The 25045-nt window shown below is 37.8% G+C and overlaps 1 protein-coding gene across 20 annotated transcripts in view; it reads right to left on the reverse strand.

The window, feature by feature from the left end:
* PTPRM (protein tyrosine phosphatase receptor type M) overlaps positions 1–25045 on the reverse strand; it is an 840386-nt gene that overhangs the window by 282486 nt on the left and 532855 nt on the right. For 11 of the 20 annotated variants that reach the window (XM_054460383.2, XM_063653925.1, XM_063653924.1 and 8 more), the window contains 2 exons: positions 9389–9662; positions 8319–8355 (listed from right to left, as the gene is read on the reverse strand). In XM_054460383.2, the coding sequence (XP_054316358.1) occupies positions 8319–8355; positions 9389–9662 (311 nt within the window). Of the gene's footprint in view, positions 1–617; positions 693–8318; positions 8356–9388; positions 9663–25045 lie in introns of all 20 variants that reach the window. The other 9 variants (XM_054460379.2, XM_063653922.1, XM_054460380.2 and 6 more) reach the window with 1 other exon arrangement.

The following is a 25045-nucleotide window of genomic DNA, read 5'->3' on the forward strand; positions in this document are numbered from 1 at the left end:
GACTTGCAGATATGCCACTGCATGATTTATATAAACACTATGCTTCGAAACAAGGATCTATAAGGAATGCATTCAGCTCTGCAACTATTGTATGTACACACAAAGCTGTTAGAACATTGTCACCCTAAACACCTTTGGGGGGCTTCGTTTAATACTACTGGCAGCCAAGATTGTGTATAGCTAAATGTATGTGCAAACTAGGCCAGGCAAGGTAAAAAATAAACCTCTTGCACCCTTAAATCTCAATACCATATAACTAATTTGGAAAACTAGGAATATATCTTTATGTATTTTGTTGGAAACCCTGTTTGATGTTATTGCTATTTCAAGTCCAGCAAATTTCATTTCTATATAACATTAGTCTAGAAAGAAACATACCAACAGACCAAACACACAATGAAAACATGCAGTGGAGTTGTACTTAATGCATGGATATAAATGTGCACACAGAAGAGGCCAAGCATGTCACTTAATTTAATACGAGCAAAGGTCTGTACCAAGGGTCTGAAACATTGTAAACAGGCCTTAAGCAAAGGAGGAAATGTAGAGCAGAAACAGAGCTGAGAAAAATGAGTGGGAAATGGGCAAGATGACTCGTCTATACTTGAACATCTGACCTGTTAGTTGGCCGTCGCCTGCAGCGGGGGCGATGCGAATGTAAGGTGTTGTAAGCTGAGTCACGATTATCGCAGCTAAGGCAAAGGAGGATTTCCAGGTCAGCATGCATGAGGGAAAAAAAAGCCAGACTGAAGCTAGGCTAGCAAGAAGAATCCCCATCAGTATATCAAATTGTCTCAACTTTGTTCTAACAACAACAAAAAGAAAAGGAAAAAAGAAAAAAAAAAAAACATAGCAAGGTGCTGAATATTCTGAATTCTTTTCCCTTAAATAAGCTCTAGTCAGTCAGTTGGATTTCTAACTATGACACAGTTGGAAGCTTTGGCTGAGATCTTGGATAGATCAACTGAAGAAGAAAAAAAGGAAAACAAAACCAAAAACATTCATCCTAAATAAAGGTCAAGACTGAGCAGTGTTTCCAATTGAAATTGAGTGTGGCGCTGAAAGATTCATTGTTAATTCTGGTGATCCAAACTTTAGGCTTTTAGAACGTATTAGGTTTTTAACATTCTATTGTTGAAATCACAATTTTTTCTCTTCTTACTAAATCCCCTTTGTAAAGAAGAATATTACACTCTTTCACTAAAAACGTTTTTATGTAGAAAAATTTCTCTGATATCTAAATTTCATGCAGCTTTCCATTCAGGAACTTTATTTTTTCACTTTAAGAGAATAAAAAATGCATCTCCAAGTATTGGTTGGAAAATAATAGAAACTACGAATTGCCTTTGCTATAGTTATCATGGTTAACATGTGAACAAAGAAATGATCAAGAGTCTTGAAGCAGACCAGGCTGGCTTCTTAGTTTGCCTGCACAGCTCAGCAGTTGTGTTTAAGTGGTTAACATTAATGACACACAGATATTTAAAAAAAACAGAAAATTAAAACATCAGTTCTAACATGATACAGCTGGAAAATGATGCAAAAAAATATTGGAAAATTAAGGACAGGCTTACATGAAAGATTACTAATTTACATGGAACAGCCTGGGTACTATTAGAAATGTGGCAGTGAGTAAGGAAAATAGATCATCTACCATCTGCAGACAATTAAACCCAAAACTGCTGCTGCATAATATTTTGAAATATCCCTCTGCATCATGCAAGCAAGTGCTGCTTACAACTAGACAACTGCAGCAACTGAGTTAAAAATGGTGTAACAGTCTTTCACACATTATTAATGAACATATTCTAGTTTTGTTAAATGAGACTAACAAACTAACAGTTTGGTCAGAGAACAGGCAGCTCCCAGTGCATTAACGCATTACAAAGATAATTTTCTTAATATGACGTATTATGCAATTTTGAATACTATTATAATAAGCTGTACACAGTAAAATGTTATTTCTAAGATTGTTACAAAGTTGGTACCAATTCCAAGTTTTATACACATAACATTTTTGTTTGGTCATAGACTACTGTTGCTCCAACCAATACTCCTATGCAGTTCCGCATTATCTGTAGGAGAGTCTGACTTGTTCTCCTTTTGAGAAAAATGAAATTGTTTTATAGAAAAACAGAGCAGGCCAGGTGCCGGGGTTCACACCAGTAATCCCAGCACTTTGGGAGGCTGAGGTGGGTGGATCGCTTGAGCTCAGGAGTTTAAGATCAAATGAATAACATGGTGAAACCCCATCTCTAAAAAAGTTACAAAAATCAGTCTGGCGTGGTAGCTTGCACCTGTAGTCCCAGCTATTTGGGAGGCTGAGGCAGGAGGATTGCTTGAACACAGGAGGCAGAGGTTGCGATAGTGAGCCGAGATTGCACCACTGCACTCCAGCCTGAGCAACAGAGGAAGACACTGTCTCAAGAAAAAAAAAAACAAAACAAAACAAAAAAAAACAACAAACAAAGAAGGAAAAAGAAAAAGAGAAACAGAACACCTAATATCCAAAAAGGTAAACAATATGAACAAAAAGTTACTTGAAAATAGCTATGTCAGTCAGCCAGGTATTCACAAATAAAAAGGAACTCAAACTATAATCAGAAGCTAAGTCTACCATGTAAAAAGTATATTATAAATATCAGGAAGGATTTTTATATGATCTCTATGTTCTGCTTTGTAAAGTGCTTATTTGTAACTATTATTTTTAGTTATGAGGAAAAAATTTGATTATGCTATACGTTATCTTCAAATGGGCCAGCAGGCCCACCACCTGCTTTTGCAAATAAAGTTTTATTGGAACACATGCTTAACTGTTTATGTATCGCCTATGGCTGCTCTTGCCCAGCAAGAGCAGACCTGCATAGTTGTGACAGAGACCATATGACCCACAAGGCCTCAAATATTTATTATCTGGCCCTTAACATAAAAAGTTTGCTGACCTCTAACTTAAAATATCAATAAAGATGCATTATAGAAGAGAATTATCACTAAGTTTGGTGATATTCTCTTTTATAATGAAAAAAGATAAAGGATTTATCAGCTCCAGATATTGTCTTCAAAGTATAGAATTGGAATAAAGACAGAAATTCCAATCCTACACTTTGAAGACAGTATCTGGTGCTGATAAATGTAAGGTCCCTGTGGATCAGACTTCTAAATGGTCATTTCAGTTACGTGCAGTGGGATCTTCTGGAACTTGTTGAGCCAGCATTTACCTAACTGCATTTTGCATGACTCGACTGTTCCTTAAAAAATGAATTTGGATCAAATAAATTTGGAAAGCACAGGGTTTTTCAGGATTCTTTTCTTTAGGAACTTCTCAGGGGGCCTTAATATACTCATGATGTACACATTATAAAGACTATTTCAGATCATGAAAAAAGTACATTTTCTCTATAAAATGCTGAATGATGGAATGTTAATGTTCCTATTTCAAAATCCAAAGCCTAAATAACAGCAGATTAGCATATATGAGTGGTCTTGCTATATAATTCATTTTCTCATGTAGAGAATATGAGAAATTAAACAGAATCTTAATTAGCTTTACATCTCAACAGACATTCTTTTCAGTTCTTTTATCAGCGCTCTTTCATTCTGTACCATTACGGCCTACAAAGGATGGTATTTCGTTGAACAAAACAGTGAACAGAAAAACAGTCTGTAGAAACTTCTCAAAAAGCTTGGTGATTAAAAAAAGAAACATTCAAATTTCTGAATCTAGAAATTATATCAGGACAATGGAAATCCTTCAAAGTTTACTCAAGGTCTTCCAATAAGCCATATTCACATTCCACTACAAATTTAACTTAAATAAAATGCTAAACTTACAAAAACAGTAAAATGAATAATTTTTTCATGAAAAAGTCCCTTAAAATATAACATTGAAAAAATGCTTTGTTTTCTTTTTGTTTAAGGCTTACAGTCTGATTTTTCTAATAGTTTTGGAAAGTAATTTAGCATGTGTTTACGTGAAGTTTTTGTTTTGACTTCTAGCCAGACCAGGGGTGTCCAATCTTTTGACTTCCCTGGGCCACACTGGAAGAAGAAGTGTCTTGGGCCACATGTAAAATACACTAACACTAACAACAGCTGATGAGCTTAAAAAAAAAAAGCCCATGCATAAATCTCATATATATATATGTGTGTGTATATATATACATATATATACGTATATATAGATATATAATATACGTATATATATAATATACGTATATATATATAATATACGTATATATATAATATACGTATATATATAATATACGTATATATATATACGTATATATATATACGTATATATATAATATACGTATATATATACACATATATATATATATATATATATATGGAGATGGAATGTCACTCTGTCATCCAGTCTGGAATGCAATGGGGCAATCTCAGCTCACTGCAACCTCTGCCTCCCGGGGTCAAGTGATTCTCCAGCCTCAGCCTCAAAAGTAGCTGGGATTAAAGGCACCCGCCACTGCACCCGGGTAATTTTTATATTTTTAGTAGAGACGGGGTTTCGTCATGTTGGCCAGGCTGGTCTCGAACTCCTGACCTCAGGTGATCGTCTTGTTTCAGCCTCCCAAAGTGCTGGGATTACAGGCGTGAGCCACCATGCCCAGCCAAACCTCATAATGATTTAAGAAAGCTTAAAAATTTGTGCTGGGAAGCATTCAAAGCCATCCTGGGCTGCATGTGGCCCCCGGGCCATGGGTTGTACAAGCTTGAGCTAGACAAAAGTCACATAACAGCAAGGAGAGGATCAAATTAACATATATGACTGCTTCTCATATATCAAAACCCAAAAAAACCCCAAAGCACTTTTATAAATCAAGGAAGCACTCAAATAATTTTTAAATGAACAACAGGAAAGCTCCCAAATGGCTATACTGCCAAGGACAAACATGCGGTGCTATCATATTATGAAAAAATCTTATTTTATGGAAGATTAATATAATGTGCATACTTTAAACTGATTGTTACATCAATTAGAATGAATAGACCTCATTCAATATAAGAAATTAACTTACTAATAACACATTTGGATTTTTTAGTGTACCCTACAAGTTTAGAATTGATCATCAATGAAGCCTTCTAAAACTAGCTGCAAAGAGTTTCCACCCTACTAGTTACCATGAGACCACCATGGTGAATATAAAAGCTAAAGAAAACACATACACTAATCACTAAAACACCGTTGGACCAAATGGTCTAAAAAAATTGAACTACAAAAATGTGAATGTTAATGAAAAATACAATTTCATAGATTTTAAGAAATATTTAAAAGCTACTCTATTCACTCCACTATACAATTAAAAACAATCCCTTGAATTGGGCAGGTAACACATAAACATCATGTATACCCTGGTATGGTGTCTTTATCTTTTAACTCAAGAGAGAATATTCTGTGATGAGTTTGCCTATAGTTAACATGTACCTACAGGAAATTCATCTAGGTGCATAAACGAAGAGGATGCATAAAAATATAGGCAATCTCCCACACATATGGAGATATATAATAATACAGCTTAGGTTTTTTCCTGTCTAACTTTTATGAAGTTTATATTTAAGATGATGAGTGTCAAAATATGTCTTTGGAATATGATTAAAATAATCACTGCATTAAATTTATAAATAGTATGAAATATATTTTTAAGAGAGATACCCTTACTTTAAATTATAAGCTAGCTCTTAGTGAAAACAAATCCACCTCCATACTTTCTCTATAAAGATACTTGTCAACAGTTGTTTCAGGAGAACATTGAAATCTTTGTACATTCAAAATGTTGCTTAGGAAAGCAATTCTGTATCTGAAAACTCAATTAAGCCATGGCACTGTGAGCAGTATGTGGCAACACACACTCAGGATGTTTGAACTCTTTTACATTTTAAACATCTTTACTCTGTGGTATCAACAGTTATTAGATCTTCCTATTTCTCTGTTTTGACTATGTAGTCAAGATGGAATGGCTTCCCATGTTGCAAGAGAATTTCTAGTATCAATAAGGACACATTTTCTGACTAAAAGGTGGTGAAACATTACACTGTGCTGAAAGGAGGGTTGCTGAATCCGTCCACGTAGAACTTAATAAAATAGCACAAAACAGTGTAGTTTTGCCTGGAGGGAGAATATCTTCCAAGGTTTCCTCTCGTGCTATGATTTTATGAAACAGAAATGACAATGTTATGCAGTAAATATTAAAATGTTTCCCTCTTTCCCCAAAAGAGGTTCTTTGGATAGAGTTTGTTGCTGTGTAAATGTTTGCAAATGACTCAGAAAATAGGAGTGGGGAATATTTAGTCAATCAGGTCATCTGATTGCTTAATCATCCTTTGGTGAATTGAAAAACAAATTACAATATTGATGAAATCTAGCTGATGGAAGAAAATGATCCAAATCACTATCTAATTCAATCTATTGTGAAAACAGCAAACTTGTCAGGTTTCCACATTTACTAGTGTGTTATTTATATAATTATTTAACTATGTAAATGAGCATGATGACAGATATTTTGTTGTTTTCACAGTAAATTGGGCAGTGACTCAATCCTCACCAACAGGAGGTCTGATGCTTACACTACACAATACTGTCACTGGCCAGAGGTGCTGCTGGGTGACGAGCCATGAGCAATGGTGAAAGAAACACTGGGGCTAGGAGTGCAGGCCTTGACCCCCAGATTATCAGCTGAGTCACCTTGGTGAGTCAATTTGTCTCCAAAAATTCACCTTTTCCTCATCTTAAAAATAAGAATAGCAGTACCTGTTTCCTTTTTCATAGTAATGAAGAAATAAATGAGAACACATGCATGAAAGAGATTTCAAAACTTTCAGCTGTGACGTTAAACATTAAGCATTATAAACCGGGGCCCTGGAACAGGATTTACTTTTTCAGACCTTAAGGGTAAGTGAAATGTAATACAGCAGTATTTTGAAATTCCTGTTGTTGAGTATGGACCATAATCTTGAGAACTAAGAGCGTCAATGGATACCTGGTTCGAGGGCTTCATCGTCCTGTAATAATTAATAGCTGATAGCATATGGCAGTTTATGAAACACATAAGCAGCTATAATTTCAGTAAATATCGATTTATTTCTATACATAAAGTCATTTAGGTATAATATGACATAAAAATTGAGTGTTTTAAAATTAGTATAAATAGATTTTTGGATATAGAACTACAAGCCCATGAGGACAAACAAGATACAAATGAGGTGAGTATCTCACACAATGCCTGGCACAAAACATGCAACCAAGAAATATTTGTTGAGCTAACACTGACTAAAAGAGTCATGTAAGTTCACAAAATAAGAATTCAATGAGAATTTTGAAAATGCACATGTACATCATGGTATATTCAAACTATGTTCACCTGAGAGTTAAACAACAACAAAAAGTTATTTTATCCGACACAACTCATCAAGTATGACCTGATTAAATCTTCTGCTACAGACCCAATGATGTGTTTTTACCATCGTCTCTAAATTAAATCATACAGAACTTCCCACTGTACTCATGGTTACTCCAATGGTCTGAATGATTGTATTTAACTTCGAGTGTTAATTTATATTGCCTCATTTTAAGATGACATTTTAAATTTCTCAAAGCACTTCTTATACATTTCTGTATGCAATGGTTAAAACAACACTGTCAAGTTGACCAGATGACAGCTCATGTTCACAAACACACGTCTGCACTTGCTTCTGCAGGAGATGCTGTGGGAGCTCAGGGTAACTCACCCTACCCACTTTTGCAGCTTATCCTCTATCACATTCTCTCAGAGTTTTAACCAGGCTTGGGAAACAGACGCTCCACAGCAACATAACCTGGTTACTAGGTTCAGAGATACATGCACCACCAGTGAAAAAAGCCCACGCAGACTCCACTTTCTACTGCTATTATAACTAGAGCACTGCTTAAAAAAAGTGGGTGATATTTTATTCCTTTGCATATGAAGATTCACTAGATGTGGTACTACCAGGTATGACACTATGGATTAAAAAACGTGTACTGAGATCATATAAAAATTAAAATCATTTGAAAAAATTTGAAAAAGGTAACTATTGAAAACTGCTTGGAACACAGAAGTATAGCTTCTTATTTTAAAAAGTATCTATATGAGTTCCAGTCAGTCAATGTTAATTACCATCAGATCCTAATACATACATGCATTCATGCATACATATATATATAGTATATATAATACACACATTTTATTTTCAATTAAGTTCCAGTTCAAAAAGTTTTGAAACATAGGTTAAAATAAACTTCTAAGGAACATTAATTAGAAGAAAATCCCACAATTTCAACCTACCTTTTGTGGCCACTTGGACACAGTCTATTTTGGTTTCCTGTGTCAAATAAAGAGAGGGAAAAATCATTATTCATGTTTTCTTTAAGACAAATAGAAATATCTGTAGTTCTATTTAAATAACACTGATAAGGAAGGATCTCACTGTTCTGAGCGTGTCTTTAATCACACAGCAATTATTCTTTGAACCACACTCAGATACATTTTCTGGCTCCAGTGGCAGGCAGTGCTGGGCATTTCTAGACCAGGTGACGAGCAAGGAGCTACACATAAAATGTCTCTGCCTGGTGGCCCCGGACCTCCTTCAGTAAGGAGGTAAAGTAAAGGACCAGACCTGTACTTTCCCCCTGAGCAAACAGTACTGGAGAAGTACGATGCATCTCAGATTTCCCCCCTTTACACCGGCAAAAGTTAAGTTGACAACGATACCTAGACCTATGCTGTGAAGGAGGGACCCACTGTGGTATCTGCGAAACATTTCCTTCTGTCTAAGGAGACTTTACAATCTTATCAGAGTTCTGGGTTGGTCTGAACAGGAAGGGGAAACAAATTCAGAAATGACACTTTTTATTTTGTTTCCGTCATTTTTCTATTTTCTCTTAGGAAAAAAAAAAGATACCAAATTTAGTCACAGTATAGGAAGTAGAAACTCTTGTGGAACTTCTTAGTTCCCATTTCTTTAATGGGACAGACTATGCTGAAAAGACAGATGCTGTGAATCTCACAAAATTTTAAAGGAGTTGAATGTATGTGTTGGAGCTATACTGTCTTCCTGTAAAATAGTAAGCTAAGCAGAATTGCCAGCCAACTTTTGGTAACAGGAAAACTGAAAATAAAGCCCATAATGTTGATGATAAACTCCCCCAATCAAAAAAAAAAAAAAAAAGATGCGTATATTCGTTTCTTTCCATAAATTTCTCTAGACAAAAATGATTTTAAGAGAAGAAAATCACATTTGTTTACAAGCAGAAATGCAGAAAAGCATGACTTCAATTTTATTACTATTTTACTTAATCTATGTTCACATTAACAACCCCAAATAGCCTAAGTAAACAGTTATCTGTACAACTTACCCCATTGGCTCTACTAGCAGCTTGGAAATAAATTCTGTAGCTTTTATAGGGGAGAAGGGGAGTGTTCCAGTATCCATTGTATGTCTTATTATCACCAATTGTAAAAGGCTGCGCAGCTTGGAGGCTGTCTGCAGGAAATTCTGCAGCAAAGTAGTACTGTGAGTTCAGCAGAGAAGCATTCTGGAAGTGAATTGGCACTGGGTAGCACTTTAAGATTTCTGTCGTCTTTTTAGTTCTTCGAGGACGTTCTTCCTCAACAACTATTTGATAGACACTAGAAAAACAAGAGTATCATCAATGATATTTTATGATAACTGAACTGATCCACTCTGCCTCCAACTGCATGGACCCACAGGACACGCAAAATAAAGAACACACTGGACGCAGTCCATACTAAGTGCTTGATAGATAACAGACTCTCATGCAGCACTTGCTCAGTGAAAGACAGGGAGGGTGCTTCAGTTCTTCTTCAGAACTCTCCCACCCAAAACAACACTATTTAGTGAGAGAAACAAAATTCAACATCATTTTAAATTTTTAATATGATAATCTCTACTGTTTATGTGAGCAGAAGTAATGTTTTTCTCACATGTAACTGAAGATGATTTTACAGATAATTAACTCAGTTTAACTGATAAATACAATTAAATTATACCAACTGTAAGTTTATTTTAAAAAGCAATGCATTATTTTCTTTAATGACAACACAAGTAAAGTTTTAACAAATCACAAAACACAATGTGTAGTGATTCATGTTAACTAAGGTTTATCTTCCTATGTTTTCTTATGTTCCTTTGCACTCACCATATTCAGTCAGTGGAAAGAAATCCATAAGAAAAGCAGAGATAAGGGATTATAGTTTCAAAAGCCAAAGCCTTGGAGTTCCAAGTGATCAGTAAGACTAACTAATGAACAAGGCCCCTTGAATCTCATATAAGAATGGGCTGGGTGTGGGTATCTTTGAAGACGCCTGCAAGGATGACAGCCCTACTGAGGAGTAGGTCTCTGGTACCCGCCCATCCTCTTCCAATGTCTTTGAATTCTGAAGTAACCTTAGGAGAATGGCAGAAACCTTGAACTGATAGACTTTTAGAAAATTAAGATATTTATTTAATACATTTGCCAGAGTGATGAATGTTGTTTGCAGTTTTGTCGGAAAAAAAACTTTCTCATGCTGAGAAAAACTAAAGCCTGACAACAGCTTCCCTGAACTGACTCCAGATTAGATTGTAAGTCCTCTGGCAGGAAGAGGGATCTTTTTCTCACAGTATCAGAAAGGCACCAGAATTCCCAGGAACCAAGAGCTGCCCAGTACAGGAACCCATTAATGCCAAGGAAAAAGCACAGAAGAGGGCTGCCTGCCATCCCCACCCATGGGGGGAATGCCTAGAAAGGTTCGTCTCTACACTCTCGTCTATGTGACCTCTGAATCTGCACTTGTAGAACCACCTATCTCTGTGGGCACAACCACTTAGCACCTTCTATTACAGAAACGAAATGTGTGCTGCCATTTCCTTGGGAATTCTGTCTAAATAAAAATCAATTGTTTTAGAATATCAGACTGATTTCTCAGTAGACAGGTAACCAGCAGGTTTATAAGGCAATGATAAAGTGAATTTTACCAGTGATGTAAACTTAAAAAAAAGGAGTATAACTCTTATTTCCTAAACAGCAGATACTTTCTATCGGATTGAGTCATGTAAAATGCTCCACATTAGTGGATCATTCATACAATAGTAAGGTAAAGGGTCAAGGTCAAAGTGGAAGACTAAATACTACCTGTTCTGTGGCACAGCCACAGTTGACAGCAGGGAAAGAAGTCTAACCTGGAATACCATTAAAAACAAACAGTCCTAAAGAAGCGTGACCACTCTCTTGAAATCACTTTTGAAGGGGTAAAGACAATGCACTGGTCTGAGCTCTAATCCTAATTCTGCTAAAAGCTGGGGTTTTAAATGCATTTCAATTAATTTATTTGAGTTTTAATTTTCTCCTACGAAATGAGAGAATTAAGTGAATCTCTAACATGGAGTTCATATATCTAGAATTTTTATTCAACTTACAAGGACTGATCTCACAAAATAGAGAAACCATAAGAATAATTATTTTCTTTGCAAAGTGATTCTCCATTTAATAAAATATATATATATATTTTTTGAGATGGAGTCTCCCTCTGTCACCCAGGCTGGAGTGCAGTGGCACGATCTTGGCTCACTGCAAGCTCCGCCTCCTGGGTTCACGCCATTCTCCCACCCTAGCCTCCCAAGTAGCTGGGACTACAGGCGCCCGCCACCACACCCGGCTAATTTTGTTTTTGTATTTTTAGTAGAGACGGGGTTTCACCGTATTAGCCAGGATCTCAATCTCCTGACATCGTGATCCACCTGCCTCGGCCTCCCAAAGTTCTGGGATTACAGGCATGAACCACTGCGCCTGGCCAATATAATAATTTTTAACATCACTTCCTTCAAATCGTTTTTCCAGTTCATTTGCTGTATGACATGATTTTCAAAACTTCAACTTAAAAACAACTTCTGGGAAATCCATATACTAGACAAAGCAGGAAAATAAGGATATGTGTGAAGAAAAAAATGTTGCAGATATTCCATACTGGAAGTGCTAGGCCAGGTGCCCAACACACACACAGATTTTATTTTTCCCATTTTCCTAATGTGAAAACTGAGGTGTAGAGGTGAAGTGCCATTCTACCAGGGCATTCTACTGAAGTGGCAGAGGTGGTCTGACAGCAGAGCCAGTTCTCCTAATCATCAGACCAGGCTGTGTTGGCATTCCTTATTCATAGGTCCAGTGAATGCACTGATGGGAACCATCTGGCCTGAAGGGAATTTTCACTTGCTGCTGTAGACACAACCAACACATAAGCTAGTCTCCACTGACTTTCCACAGTCAACTTCTTTTGAGTATTGTAAAGATTCACACTTATCACATCAAGGGGGTTATAGATGATAATATTGGCTTTGACCTCAATTCCTTCTGTATCTGAATCATTCCTCAATGAATGATTGAGGAATCATTCACTGGAATGAGGAATCAAGGAATGTACAGAATCATTCCTCAATTCTGTATCTGAATCATTAATTACTTTCAGGGAGGAGGTTCTCCTGGGCTCCACAGTGACTTTAGCACCGGGCTGGTGTCCTCTGAGCACTGTGATCTTCCCACCTCTCTTAACCTGCAAGGAGCTCCCTCCTGTTATAACCCAGCTAGACAAAAAAGCAGCACAACTGCTCCTAGACTTTCCATGTCCCAAGATCCTAGATTCTCCTACTGCAAACATCTTTGCCTCTTTTCCTTCACCCTGGCCTGGACTCAAGTTTGCCACTTAAATGTAGTTCTCCTCAAGGCAATGAACTCTAGGTCACTCTCAGATGCCCTGTGTCCTAAAACACAGACCCTCAATGTCTCTCTCAAGGGCTTATAGTCTGTTCCCTCATTTTCATGTTCTCTTGCTCTGCTCCAAACACACAAAAACATGTTTTCTGTGAACACATAGTCATTTTGTGTCCTTTGATCACTATTTTCAAAAGTCCTATAAGCTTCTGAAGAAGAAGGGCAAAGGTTTAGTCACTGCTGTGTCTCGTGACACTTTGGCTGTGAAGTACATATTTCTGAAAGCATGCTATAATCCTGAAGTTGCTTCTATTTGGTTTGGGGGTATATTACACATTCTATGTACCAGGATGGAGGAAGCACACCGATAGTCACAACGATGCTTTGCCTTATTAAAATTTAATGTGAAGTTTATTTTGTATTCATTTCCCAAATACTCAAGAGCCAAAGAGAAAGCAATGACCAAGGAAAAGGTTTTATGATAAGAGGATGCTAGTTATGTTTTAGTTTATCCTGGATAACTCACAATTAAATAATGAACCTAAGGGAATCAAACGCTGTGTCTCTATGTGCCCCCCACACCTCCATCTCTCACTTCCCATTCCTCTCTCCTAACCTGGCTCATAGGTGTGATGGGTGAGTGTGTTCACTGATTTATTATTTCAACAAATATTTTTTGAGTGCCTAATAGGTGTCAGGCACTGCTCTAGTTTGCCTTAAACAACACAATGTTTGACATTCTCTAATGATACGAAATTTTGTTCTGTAATATAAATATCATCTAAGCAAACATGAAAAAAATCATTTGTTTCAAGCAGCAGTTTTATGAGGATTAGGTGAAAATTTAAGAATTAAACAATCATTGGACAGGCCTCCATGTTAGCCAGTTGGCATGGGTTCTATTATACACTCTACTCCAGACATACTGCTTTTTAAATGGCTACCATCCACTCATCTTCAGATATATTAAAGAAAGAACTAAGTTGACTGGAGCAATTTCAAACCCAAAATGTCTTTTCATCCTTGCTCCACAAGACAAATTAGATTTGCAAGCATCCAGACCTCAAATCTATTTGCTCTTTAATAATTTAAGCGCTGAAAGGTCAAGCAGCTCTTTTCTATTCCCCTTTATCAAAGCCCAAGTGCTAATGAAAAATAGCTAAATCCTATCTGCTGCCCAATTGCCATAATTTGCTGTTTCCCTGATGGAAATTAACACATTATTAGCATCTAGGTCAATAGTACCTTGACAGAACTTTATAGCTGATGTGTTTTTCATCTGTACAAGTAACATCACTTCACTAATGAGTTTCATAAAATTTTTCCATCCACAATCATAATCTCAAAACTAGCTTTGAAAATCTCACTGTTGGAATGGTGTTTCTAGAAAGAGTTTTAAAAAGCAAATTTCTGAGAATAGAAAACTGATCAGAAATTTCTAGCTTAGTGAGCTGAATTTAAATTCTATTATCCTTGTAATGGGTTGCCCGTGCTGCCTTTGTTTATTAAAGTTGCACCACCCTAGCCCTGTCCTACCATTATTCTGGAATTTAAAGTAACATCAAATCTTCCTACTGCATGTGCAATATTAAAAGCACAATCCACAGTGAAGATGAATCTGCCAACACTGTGACATCACTGTATTAGAACTTTCCTATGGAAGGAAATTTAATTTAAAGTTTAATTTATGCTAGGCATTTCTACAACAAAACTCTAAGGCCTTTACAAGGAGAATGAAAAATCTGCATTTATATGGAATAGCACATGACGTATAACCTAGAAAAGAACATCTGAACATCTTTCATCTACTTTTTTAGACTTGAAAGTTCAAATGTGATAAAATGTTTTTAGTTTTTTCCTAACTTTCGAGTTCCTGGAGAGGAAGCCTCACACATATGTGAAATTAACTTAAAATGTTTTGTCCTAATTCATTTCAAGATGAGTTATAAATCCATTTTTGTTATCCATTTATCGTATTTCTTTTCACCATAAGATATTAGAGGGTTACCAATTGGATAATAGAAGGTAGGGAGGTAAGGAAGAGAACAGAGAAGGAGAAAAGTTGTAACCCTTTCATTGTTGTTTTTGCTAATCCTCTAAAACAGGCACTTCTGATCATTTCAGGGACTTAGAATATTGTTCATTTTATCGTATCTAGTAGTGACTTTTGGCATGATTTGTAATTTTTGGTAAAAACCATCCATCATATATGTATAAAAAGAATGGATGTTAGTATTGATAACTTCCTGAAGATTAATATGGGGGGAGATGAAAGAAAATGAAAATATTAATTACATGCAAAGCATGAAAAATGAATGTGTAACTAAGGGTTAATGCCATGCAGGCACACTGAATTTATTTACCTCTTGTTCTTTGCTCCGACATCGTCTTTTCCTAAATCTGTCAGCATTTACTGAAATGACACCCTAATACTCTAAACAACCTGATAAAACTGAACTCAGTTTTAAAAAGTATGTCACCAAATTACAATTACTGGAAAAAAATCAGAATTCAGTGTTTGTTATTACAGCTCAGATTCCTTAGAGTCCTGCAGGTAACACTGAGAGTAACTGACTGGAAAGACTCCTGTTGATTAAATTATCAATGATAAATGGTAATTAGTTTTATACAGACAATTGGCAATGGGTAACACATCATACAGGATAAATAGACCTGTGGGGCTGAATATTCTATATTAGCAACTTTAATTTCTCTTTGTCCTGCTCTGATATAGACAAGACTGACTAGAAACTGCTGTGGAATATTTGTGGGGCACCACAAGAATTTTTTATGTTCTGTCAGCCATAAGTCATAACAAGGAGCTTGCCTGGCATCAGTAAGTTACTATTGCTCTGTGCGTGTGTGTCTGTGCACACGCTCCCACACTCGGTTCAATACCCTGCTGCTCTGCTAGTTAGTGATAAAATCTGATATAATAAAATATTAATTACAGATGAAAGGTTGGGTGAGAAATATGAACTCAATTACCATCCCATATTATGAACAAAGGGCAGGGTGAAAAAAATTCTTTAGTTATGGAGGTTTGGGATAATAAAAAGAACAACTAGAACATTAGGCTCAGGCTGAGAAGCTCTGTAAAAGGCCACCTATCATCTCAATTTCATAAACACATGACTACGAAATTATAATCCAAAGTTAGTTACTATTATGAAAAGTATGTTCTCTTAAATAGTCCTAATGATTTGAATAAAAATAGAAAGAGAATACTATCAAAGCCGCACCAAATAGCTTTGTTCTCGTATGTTTGTCTGAATGATATTTTATAGTTTGTATTATATCCAATTCAAAATCTTTCAGTCCCAAAAAGTTCCAGTGCTTCGGGCCAGATGAGCTGGAATACAAATGCAACTATCAGAGAAAGGCAGGTGTGCCCAAGGGGGTGCCGATGAGAGAGCATTGACTTGGGAATCACCGTCCACAGGCAACTGGCTCCTGCTTTGCTCCTGAATCACCGACTGACTACTAAAGTCCTTCAGGCTCTAATATTTTATGATTCTCAGCACAAGATCAGGCAAGTTGTGACATCAGCAAATGAGAAGAAAATTATTTCATTCATGTTTCCTCCATCCTTTCTTTCCACAATATTCACCACGTATTGGGCCTTGTTCCAGGCACAGGGGAAGAATAAAAAGAGGAATTAGGCACAGACTGCCCCGTCCTTGAAAAGCACAGGCTAAGAGTGTTAGAAATACATCACACCAATGAAGAACTACCATGCCAAAGATCTGATAAGGGTTTGTACAAAGGACAAAGTAACAGGACCCAGGGATGTGTCAATCTCTACGTTAAAATCTCTTCTAGCATCTACTACATTGAGGGCATCTGACCTGAACCTAGTGCCCGAATGTTCTCACCCTAAAACTGCTCCTGCAATGCTACAGTCACCAATATTCTCCCTGAATTAAAGATAACGCAACAGTAACAAAAACAAAAAAGCCAACATGTTTATTAATAGATCCCAATACAGTCTCCATTCACTCCAATTGCTTGTGAGTACCCTTCATCAGCACAGAAGATGGAAGACAATGAGCTAGGTCCTACCTCACATACTGCCCAGGTCCCAGCAGGTATGCCCCCAGGAGTCCCCAGAGTGGCCCCAAGAGCTACCCAAGAATGGCAGGGTCTTTCTTCCTCACTCAATTCCTGTACTGCAGAGCATGAAACCCAGGCTTCCTAGTCTTGACTCCTCTAGGCACCCACACGACCTGAGGTGAGGATGAAGAAGAAGGTACCTGAGGGTGGGCCGGGAAAGAAGCTTGAAGGCATGCATGGTCTTGGTCTTTGTTCTCCTCTCTCTTTCCAAATCACTGTCAGGCAAACTAGGAACTACTCTCTGTCGAGTCTATAATCATTCCTTAGGCTACAAAGGCCATAATTTTTTGTTTTCAGTACTTCACTGGATATCCATTTTAATCCTTAAAGTTATATCAAAATATTACGTAAGTATTTTGTTGGTTTTTCTGGGGGGTGACTGGCAGTGGAATTTGGCTCTGAGAGCCATTCCTGGCCTTCCCTGTCTACAGCAGCCTCCCTGTACACCCTCCCACAGGCGCCCTGGGCCTGCCACCCTCAGCATGGGGGGCCTGGGAATGAGAATGGAGGTCTGATCCAACGCAGAGAATCCTTCAGAAGAGATTACTTCGAAGAAAAGAAAATGTGAAAAGAAGGGGAGGGAAGGCTAGGCAGCATATTTTCATGCACAAAAGCAAGTCTGAAATGGAGTTTGAGGGAAAGTTAAATTAAGTTTCATTGTATAAAAGCGCAAATACATCTACTCTATTATTATTCTCTTCCTCTGCCATTTTTAAAGCTTCTTTTCAAAGGTTCTTAAAGAACAAACTTAGTTTCCAAAATGAATTTTCAAAAAGATGACTGACATTGTCATCCTAGAAGTAACATTAATAAAAATGATCTTTGTTTTCTGGCAGTAAAGGAATCCAGAGTATTATTTTTTAATACAATAAAACTCACTTAAAAGCAGGTGGGGTGGGGGTAGTGGTGGTGGTGATAGTAAGGGATCTGGCACCTTTTGCTAACACTCACTGTAGCGATTCAGCAACAGTAAGCAATAATAAAAACAAATTCTATAAAAAGCAGGCTGAAGTTTTACCACTGAATGACATTTTGATCCTATGTGTACTTCAATGAATAAAGGAAAATTATTAGGTTAGAAGTCAGTTCCTTTCCCTAAACAATTTTAGCCACAGATAGAGCCTTTTCAAAAGGTTTGAAAACTGTGACAAAAGTACATTTAGCCCTGAAGGTTTAAGATGCTCCTGCAGTCTGCATTTCTCCAATAAATAAAAGGGAACAATTAAAAAGCCACTCATAAGCATCTCAAAAACACTGATGCTTAATTTATTGATTCTCTGGAGACTAATAAAAATGGTGAAAGGAAAAAGAACATACATACCAGCAGAAAAACACTGATTAATTTGATTAAAATAATCCAATATTCTAAAACAATTTCGTTTAAGTTCTTCAAGTTCTCAAAATTATATGGCTAAACAATTAACAAGGGCTGGGTGTGGTGCCTCATGCCTGTAGTTCTAGCACTTTGGGAAGCCAAGGTGGGAGGACTGCTTGGGCCCAGGAGTTTGAGACCAACTTGTGCAAGATAGTGAGACCCTGCTCTATAGAAAATAAAAAAAAATCAGCTGGGTGTGGTGGCACACACCTCTAAGTCCCAGCTACTCAGGAGACTGAGGTGGGAGGATTGCTTGAGCCAAGGAATTTGAGGCTGCAGTGAGCTATGATCATGCTACTGGACTCCAGCCTGGACAATGGAGCGAGATTCCACCTCTAAAACATAACAAAACGAACAAACAAAACCCCAAAATGTTTCAGCTTAAAAATAATAACAAGGAAATAATGAAGAAAACAAAAGTATTGCATTTAAGAATTAAGCAAGCAGTAGGGATAAACCCCAGAGATTCCAATGATCATAATATAGAAACAAAGGTGTAATGTATTTTCTTAATAAAGGCATACCCCGCTTAATAAGGCACTTCACATTATTGGGCTTCACAGATACTGAACTGAAGTTTTACAAATTGAAGGTTTGTGGCAAGCCTCCCTTCAGCAAGTCTGTCAGTGCCATTTATCTTACAGCATGCACTTACTTCATGTCTCTGTGCCACATTTTGGTAATTCCTGCAACATTTCAAACTTTTTCATTATTATTACAACTGTTATGGTGATCTGTGATGAGTGATCTTTGATGTTACTCTTGTAATTGTTTTGGGGTGCTATGAACTGTGTCCATATAAGACAGCCATCTCTCTCCCTGGCACTGGGCCTCCCTATTCCCTAAGACCCACAATATTGAAATTAGAACAAATGATAACCATACAATGGCCTTTAAGTGTTCAAGTGAAAGGAGGAGTTGCAAGTCTCTCACCTTAAATTAAAAGCTGGAAATTATTAAGCACAGTGAGGAAGGCATGTCAAAAGCCAAGACAGTTCGAAAGCTAGGCCTCTTATACCAAACAGCGAAGTTGTAAATGCAAAGGAAAAGTTACTGAAGGAAATTAAAAGTGCTACTCCAGTGAACACATGAATGATAGGAAAGTGAAATGGCTTTATTGCTGATATGGAGAAAGTGTTAGTGGTCTGGATAGAATATCAAACTAACTTGAGTGGTCTGGATAGAAGATCAAACCAGCCATGATATTCCCTTAAACCAAGCCTAGTGCAGAGCAAGACCCTAACTTTCTTCAATTCTATGAAGGCTGAGGGAGGTGAGGAAGCTGCAGAAGAAAAGTCTGAAGCTAGCAGAGGCTGGTTCATGAGGTTTAAGAAAAGTAGCCATCTTCATAACATAAAAGTACAAAGTGAAGCAGCAAGTGCTGATGTAGAAGCTGCAGCACATTATCCAGAAGATCTAGCTAAAGTCATTGATGAGGGTGACTACACTAAACCAGATTTTCAATGCAGATGAAACGGCCTTCTATTGGAAGCAGATGCCATCTAGGACTTTCATAGCTGAAGAGGAGAAGTCAATGTCTGGCTTCAAAGGACAGGCTGACTCTTGTGTTACAGGCTCATGCTGCTAGCAAGTTTAAGTTAAAGCCAATGCTCATTTACCATCCTAGGGCCCTTAAGAATCATGCTAAATCTACTCTGCCTGTGCTCTACAAATGGAACAACAAAGCCTGGATGATACCACATCTATTTACAGTATGGTTTACCGAATATTTTAAGCCCACTGTTGAGACCTACTTCTCAGAAAAAAGGATTCCTTTCTAAATATTGCTGCTCATTTGACAATGCACTTGATCACCCATGAGCTCTGATGAAGACATACATGGGATGAATGCTGTTTTCATATCTGCTAACACGACATACATTTTGCAGCCCATGGGTCAAGGAGTCATTTTAACTTTCATGTCTTATTATACACGGAATAGATTTTGTGATGCTATAGCTGCCATATATAATTATTCCTCTAATGGGTCTGGTTAAAGTCAATGGAAAGGAGTCACTATTCTAGATGCCATTAAGAACATTTGTGATTCATGGGAGGAAGTCAAAGTATTAATATTAACAGGAGCTTGGAAGAAGTTGATTCTAACCCTCAAGGGTGACTTTGAGGGGTTCAACACTTCAATGGAGGAAGTCACCTCAGATGTGGTGGAAAGAACAACTAGAATTAGAAGTGGAGCCTGAGGACATGACTGAATTGCTGTAATCTCATGATCACACTTGAATGGATGAGAAGTTGCTTCCTATGGGTAAGCAAAGAAAGTGGTTTCTTGAGATGAAATCTACTTGTGATGAAGAGCTGTGATCACTGTTGAAATGACAACAAATGATTTAGAATATTATATTAACATAGTTGATAACGCACCAACAAGGTTTGAGAGGATTGACTCCAATTTTGAAAGAAGTTCTACTATGGGTAAAATGCTATCCAACAGCATCCCATACTATAGAGAAATCTTTTGCAAAAAGCAAAGTCAACTGATGTGGCAAATTTAATTGTCTTATTTTAGGAAATTGCCACAGTCACCCAAACCTTCAGCAACTACCACCCTGATTAGTCAGCAACCATCCACATTGAGGAAAGACCCTCCACTAGCAAAAAGATTATGCCTCATTGAAGGCTCAGATGATCATCGGTACTTTTAGCAATAATGTATTTTTTAATTAAGGTAGATATATTTTTTAAGACATAAAGCTATTGCTCACTTAACAGACTACAGTATAATATAAACATAACTTTTCTATGCACTAGGAAACAAAAAATGTGTGTGACTTGCTTTATTGTGATATTCACTTTATTGCAGTGATCTGGAACTGAGCCTGCAATAACTCCAAGATATGCCTGTACTAGAAAAGACAATAAATAAAGGATATTAATGTGCAGAATAGTCCACGTCTGCAAAGGGAGGTATAACCATCTTGGTTCTGAAGAGTCAGGAGGAAAGATGTCTTCTGATCAAGCAAAGTGGGGGACAAGAGAATGAGCACAGCTCCCAGGAGGAGGCAAGGTCCTGACAGCTCATGTGCCCTGTGGCTCTGAGCAGAAGATTAAGTGTTACATGGAAAGCTCATGGCTTTGGGGTTAGAGTAGACAAGTCTGTTAACCTCCCTGAACCTCAGTTCTTTCAACTGTAAAGGGGAAATGCTGGCATCTAGCGAGGAAGCCTGCTCTGCATCATGAGAAATTATTTCATTTGGGGCCAAGCATGGGCTTGGCACATCATAGCTCCTTGATCCAAGTAACAATGATTATTTTCTATTGCTGTAATTATTATTCCTCTATCACAAGCTGCTCAGAAGAACATAACTGAGGCTCAGGAATACAATACTAGGACCCAGAAAATTTCCCAAGACATGGGCAGAATAAAAGGGGCTACCATGTTATCTATAAGTTGTTTCTATCACTATGGAAATCAACAATAAGAAAAGGTTTCCTGTACTGAACAGATAACATCTGTGTTTGATGCTGTCCTGACTGCTTTGCTTACAGGTCAATAATTCTCCCAGCTGTCCTTTGAGGTAGATATTATTATTACCTTTGAGGTGGACATTAAATCTTGGCAACTAAGTATTTAAACCCAGAAGCATCAAGCTCTATGCTGTGGTTGCATTTTTTATGGTTCTTAACAACATTGCACTTTTACTCCCTGGAATGACCTGTTATCTATAAACAGTCCTACCAATAATGCCTTCTCTTATTGCTGGGATGTTTTGAAGGAATAAGAGATCTAAAACATTGATGATTTTACCAAATGAATGCACAATATTAATACCAAACACACATTTCTTACAACTTCTATAAAAGTATTGTCAAATATCAGTGACTGATATGTGGGTGATAACCATAGCATATCGGCATAAAAGATAAAAGGTAGTAATGATAGGAAATTTTAAGTGTATTACTAAAAGCGGAGTATAATGGGCATAAAGACCGAATAGCAATCTAGTCAACATTTTTTTAAGCAAATCATGATATTATAGCTTTATTCTCTTTGAGCAATTCGCTTTGCAAATAATTTTCACTGATCATAATCCTTCTGACCAGGCTGTGAGACAGGCAAGTAGCATATTTGATGGGAATTTTACAAATGAAGAAACAGACTTAGAGAATTTACAGGGTGACATAGTTTGGATATTTGTCCCTGCCCAAATCTCATACTGAATGTAATTCCCAATTGGGAACTGGAGGTGTGGCCTGGTGAGAGATGTTTGGATCATGGGAGCAGATCCTTCATGAGTGGCTTGGGCCATCTCCTTGGGGATAAGTGATATCTCACTCTCAGTTCGCATGAGATCTGGTCTCTTAAAAATGTGTGGCATTTGGCTGGGAGTGGGGGCTCACACCTGTAATCTCAGCACTTTGGGATGACAAGTGGGTAGATCAGGAGTGATCAGGGTGAGGTCAGGAGTTCGCAACCAGCTTGGCCAACATGGCAAAACCCCGTCTCTACTAAAAATACAAAATTAGCCAGGCATGGTGGTAGGTGCCTATACTCAGGAGGCTGAGGCAGAAGAAGAATTGCTTGAACCAGGGAGGCAGAGGTTGCAGTGAGCTGAGATCACGCCACAGCCCTCCAGCCTGGGTGACAGAGTGAGACTCCGTCTCCACACACACACACACAAAAGTGTGTGGCATCTCCCTCCTCACTCTCTGTCTTGCTCCTGCTTTCACCATGTGACATGCCTTCTTCCTCTTTGTCTTCCGCCATGGCTGTAAGTGGAAGATTGCAGGCTTCTGAGGCCTCCCCAGCAGCCAAGCAGATGCCAGCACCATGCTTCCTGTAAAGCCTGCAGAATGCTGAGCCAATGAAACCTCTTTTCTTTATAAATTACCCAGTCTCAGGTATCTTTATAGCAATGCAAGAAGAGCCTCACACACAGGGTGACTTCAGGTCACATAATTAGTAAATGACCCAGCCGAGATTCAAACCTAAGTCTTCATGTGTCTGTGCCAACTGTTCTCTTAATTTGTGATACTACCTTTCTAAACTATTAAGTTGTATGAATTGTTTACATCAGAGAGATTAGATGTCACTTATTCTACCAAATGAAACTTCAGTCATTTGGTGAGAACTGGGAGGTGGAACCCCTGAGCAAGCCTGGCTCCAATCAAAAGCCTTTGTGTTTGGCAAGAAACAGTTCTGATGCATCCATCCACGGTAATCTGTTAAATTTCCATCCAGAAGCCACATTGGCCCATTTACTTCCCCAATATCCCGGCCCCAGTGGTTGATCTAATATGCAAACCCAGTCATATTTTTTGCCTCAGTAAAAATTCTTCTACAGTTTGTTTAAAAAAAATGAGAAACAAATAATAAAACCAAAACAAATAAACAAATATTCATGGAAGCCTGTGCCTGGCACAGAACCAGGATTGGAAATACAGGGGTAAAATCACAGAGGACAGGCCTAGCCCTGAAGGAGCTGGTAGGTGGCCAGGACAAACGGTCACCAGCCAGTGCAGTGAATCTAGGGCTGAACTCTCTGGGAGAGGTGAAGGACACAGATGGGCAGAGGGCCAGGGTGGGCTCTCCAACGAAGTGATGTCTCAGCTATAGCTAGGAGGGGAGTAGAAATAAGTGAGAGAGAGAGAGAGAGAGAAAGAGACTGTGGAGAGACGGTGTGTGTGTGTGCAGGCAGGACAGAAGGAAGAAAAAAGAGAGAAGATTCCATGAAAGAAACATCAGCTGCAAAATAAACACACAAAATGGCATGGAACCACCCAGAATATTCTCAGGCATATATTTACAGGTGGAAGGGAGGCTGCCCCAGGAAGTGATTAGAAGCCAAAGGCTTCCCCATTAGAGGAAGTCTGGATTTATGCTGAGGGCAATACGGAGACACTGATGGGTTATTAAGCTGGGAGGAAAGACCCTGCAGCCACAGGGTGGAATGGGGATTGGAGATCTGAGAAAGACAAATATGAACTAAGACAGTGATTGTGAGAATGGAAGGTAAAGCGAAAAGGAGGGAGGGGGTGTCATTACTGTCCCCAAGAGGTGAGAAGACAAGTAAGACAAGTTTTTGCAGGAGTCAGTATAAGCCTGCAAATTGGAGTGACCTTCCTGATTGGATCTGAATTTATAGCAATGGCTTATTTGAAGCAATCTTTCTCAATTACTCTTCTTACAAAAAAAAAAAAAAAAGATTGCTTCAAAGGTAAAGGCAGGGTGTTCTTTTATAGTTCTGCATTCTATGGAAGGTTCATAATATTTAACTTTTATTTAGGGATGAAAATATAATTTAAAACTCTACTTGTTCCTGATATGTCCCACTAGTTAAACGAAAGTCTAGGGACTTCTTATCTATAAATGTTTCAGGTGATAATTACTCCTGCTGGCAAGAAAAAGATGAGGTTCATTCAATAAACATTTATTGCACTCTTAATTAGGTTGGAAGTATTGCATGATATTCAAAAACTAAATTATTAAAATCATTTTGTGATCAAACAATTTTGCATTTTATTACATTTATATATGTTTTACCTAATGTTTAGCCTAGGGAAATGCTCACTCTCAGCATTAAATATGGTCATGAGTCACTTAATGATGGGGATATATTCTGAGAAGTGCCTCATTAGGCCATTCCATCTTTGTGCAAACATCATAGGGTGCACTTACAAAACCCTAGATGGTACAGCCTACTACATCCCTAGGCTGTGTGGTAGAGCCTATTGCTCCTACGCTACAGAGCTATACAGTATGTGACTCTATTGAATACCATAGGCAACTGTAAAACAGTGGGAAGTATCTGTAAACCTAAAGCTAAATGTAGAAAAGGTGCAATGAAAAGACAATATTA

This window comes from Pongo pygmaeus, chromosome 17 (genome assembly GCF_028885625.2).
Source record: "Pongo pygmaeus isolate AG05252 chromosome 17, NHGRI_mPonPyg2-v2.0_pri, whole genome shotgun sequence".
NCBI lineage: Eukaryota > Metazoa > Chordata > Mammalia > Primates > Hominidae > Pongo > Pongo pygmaeus.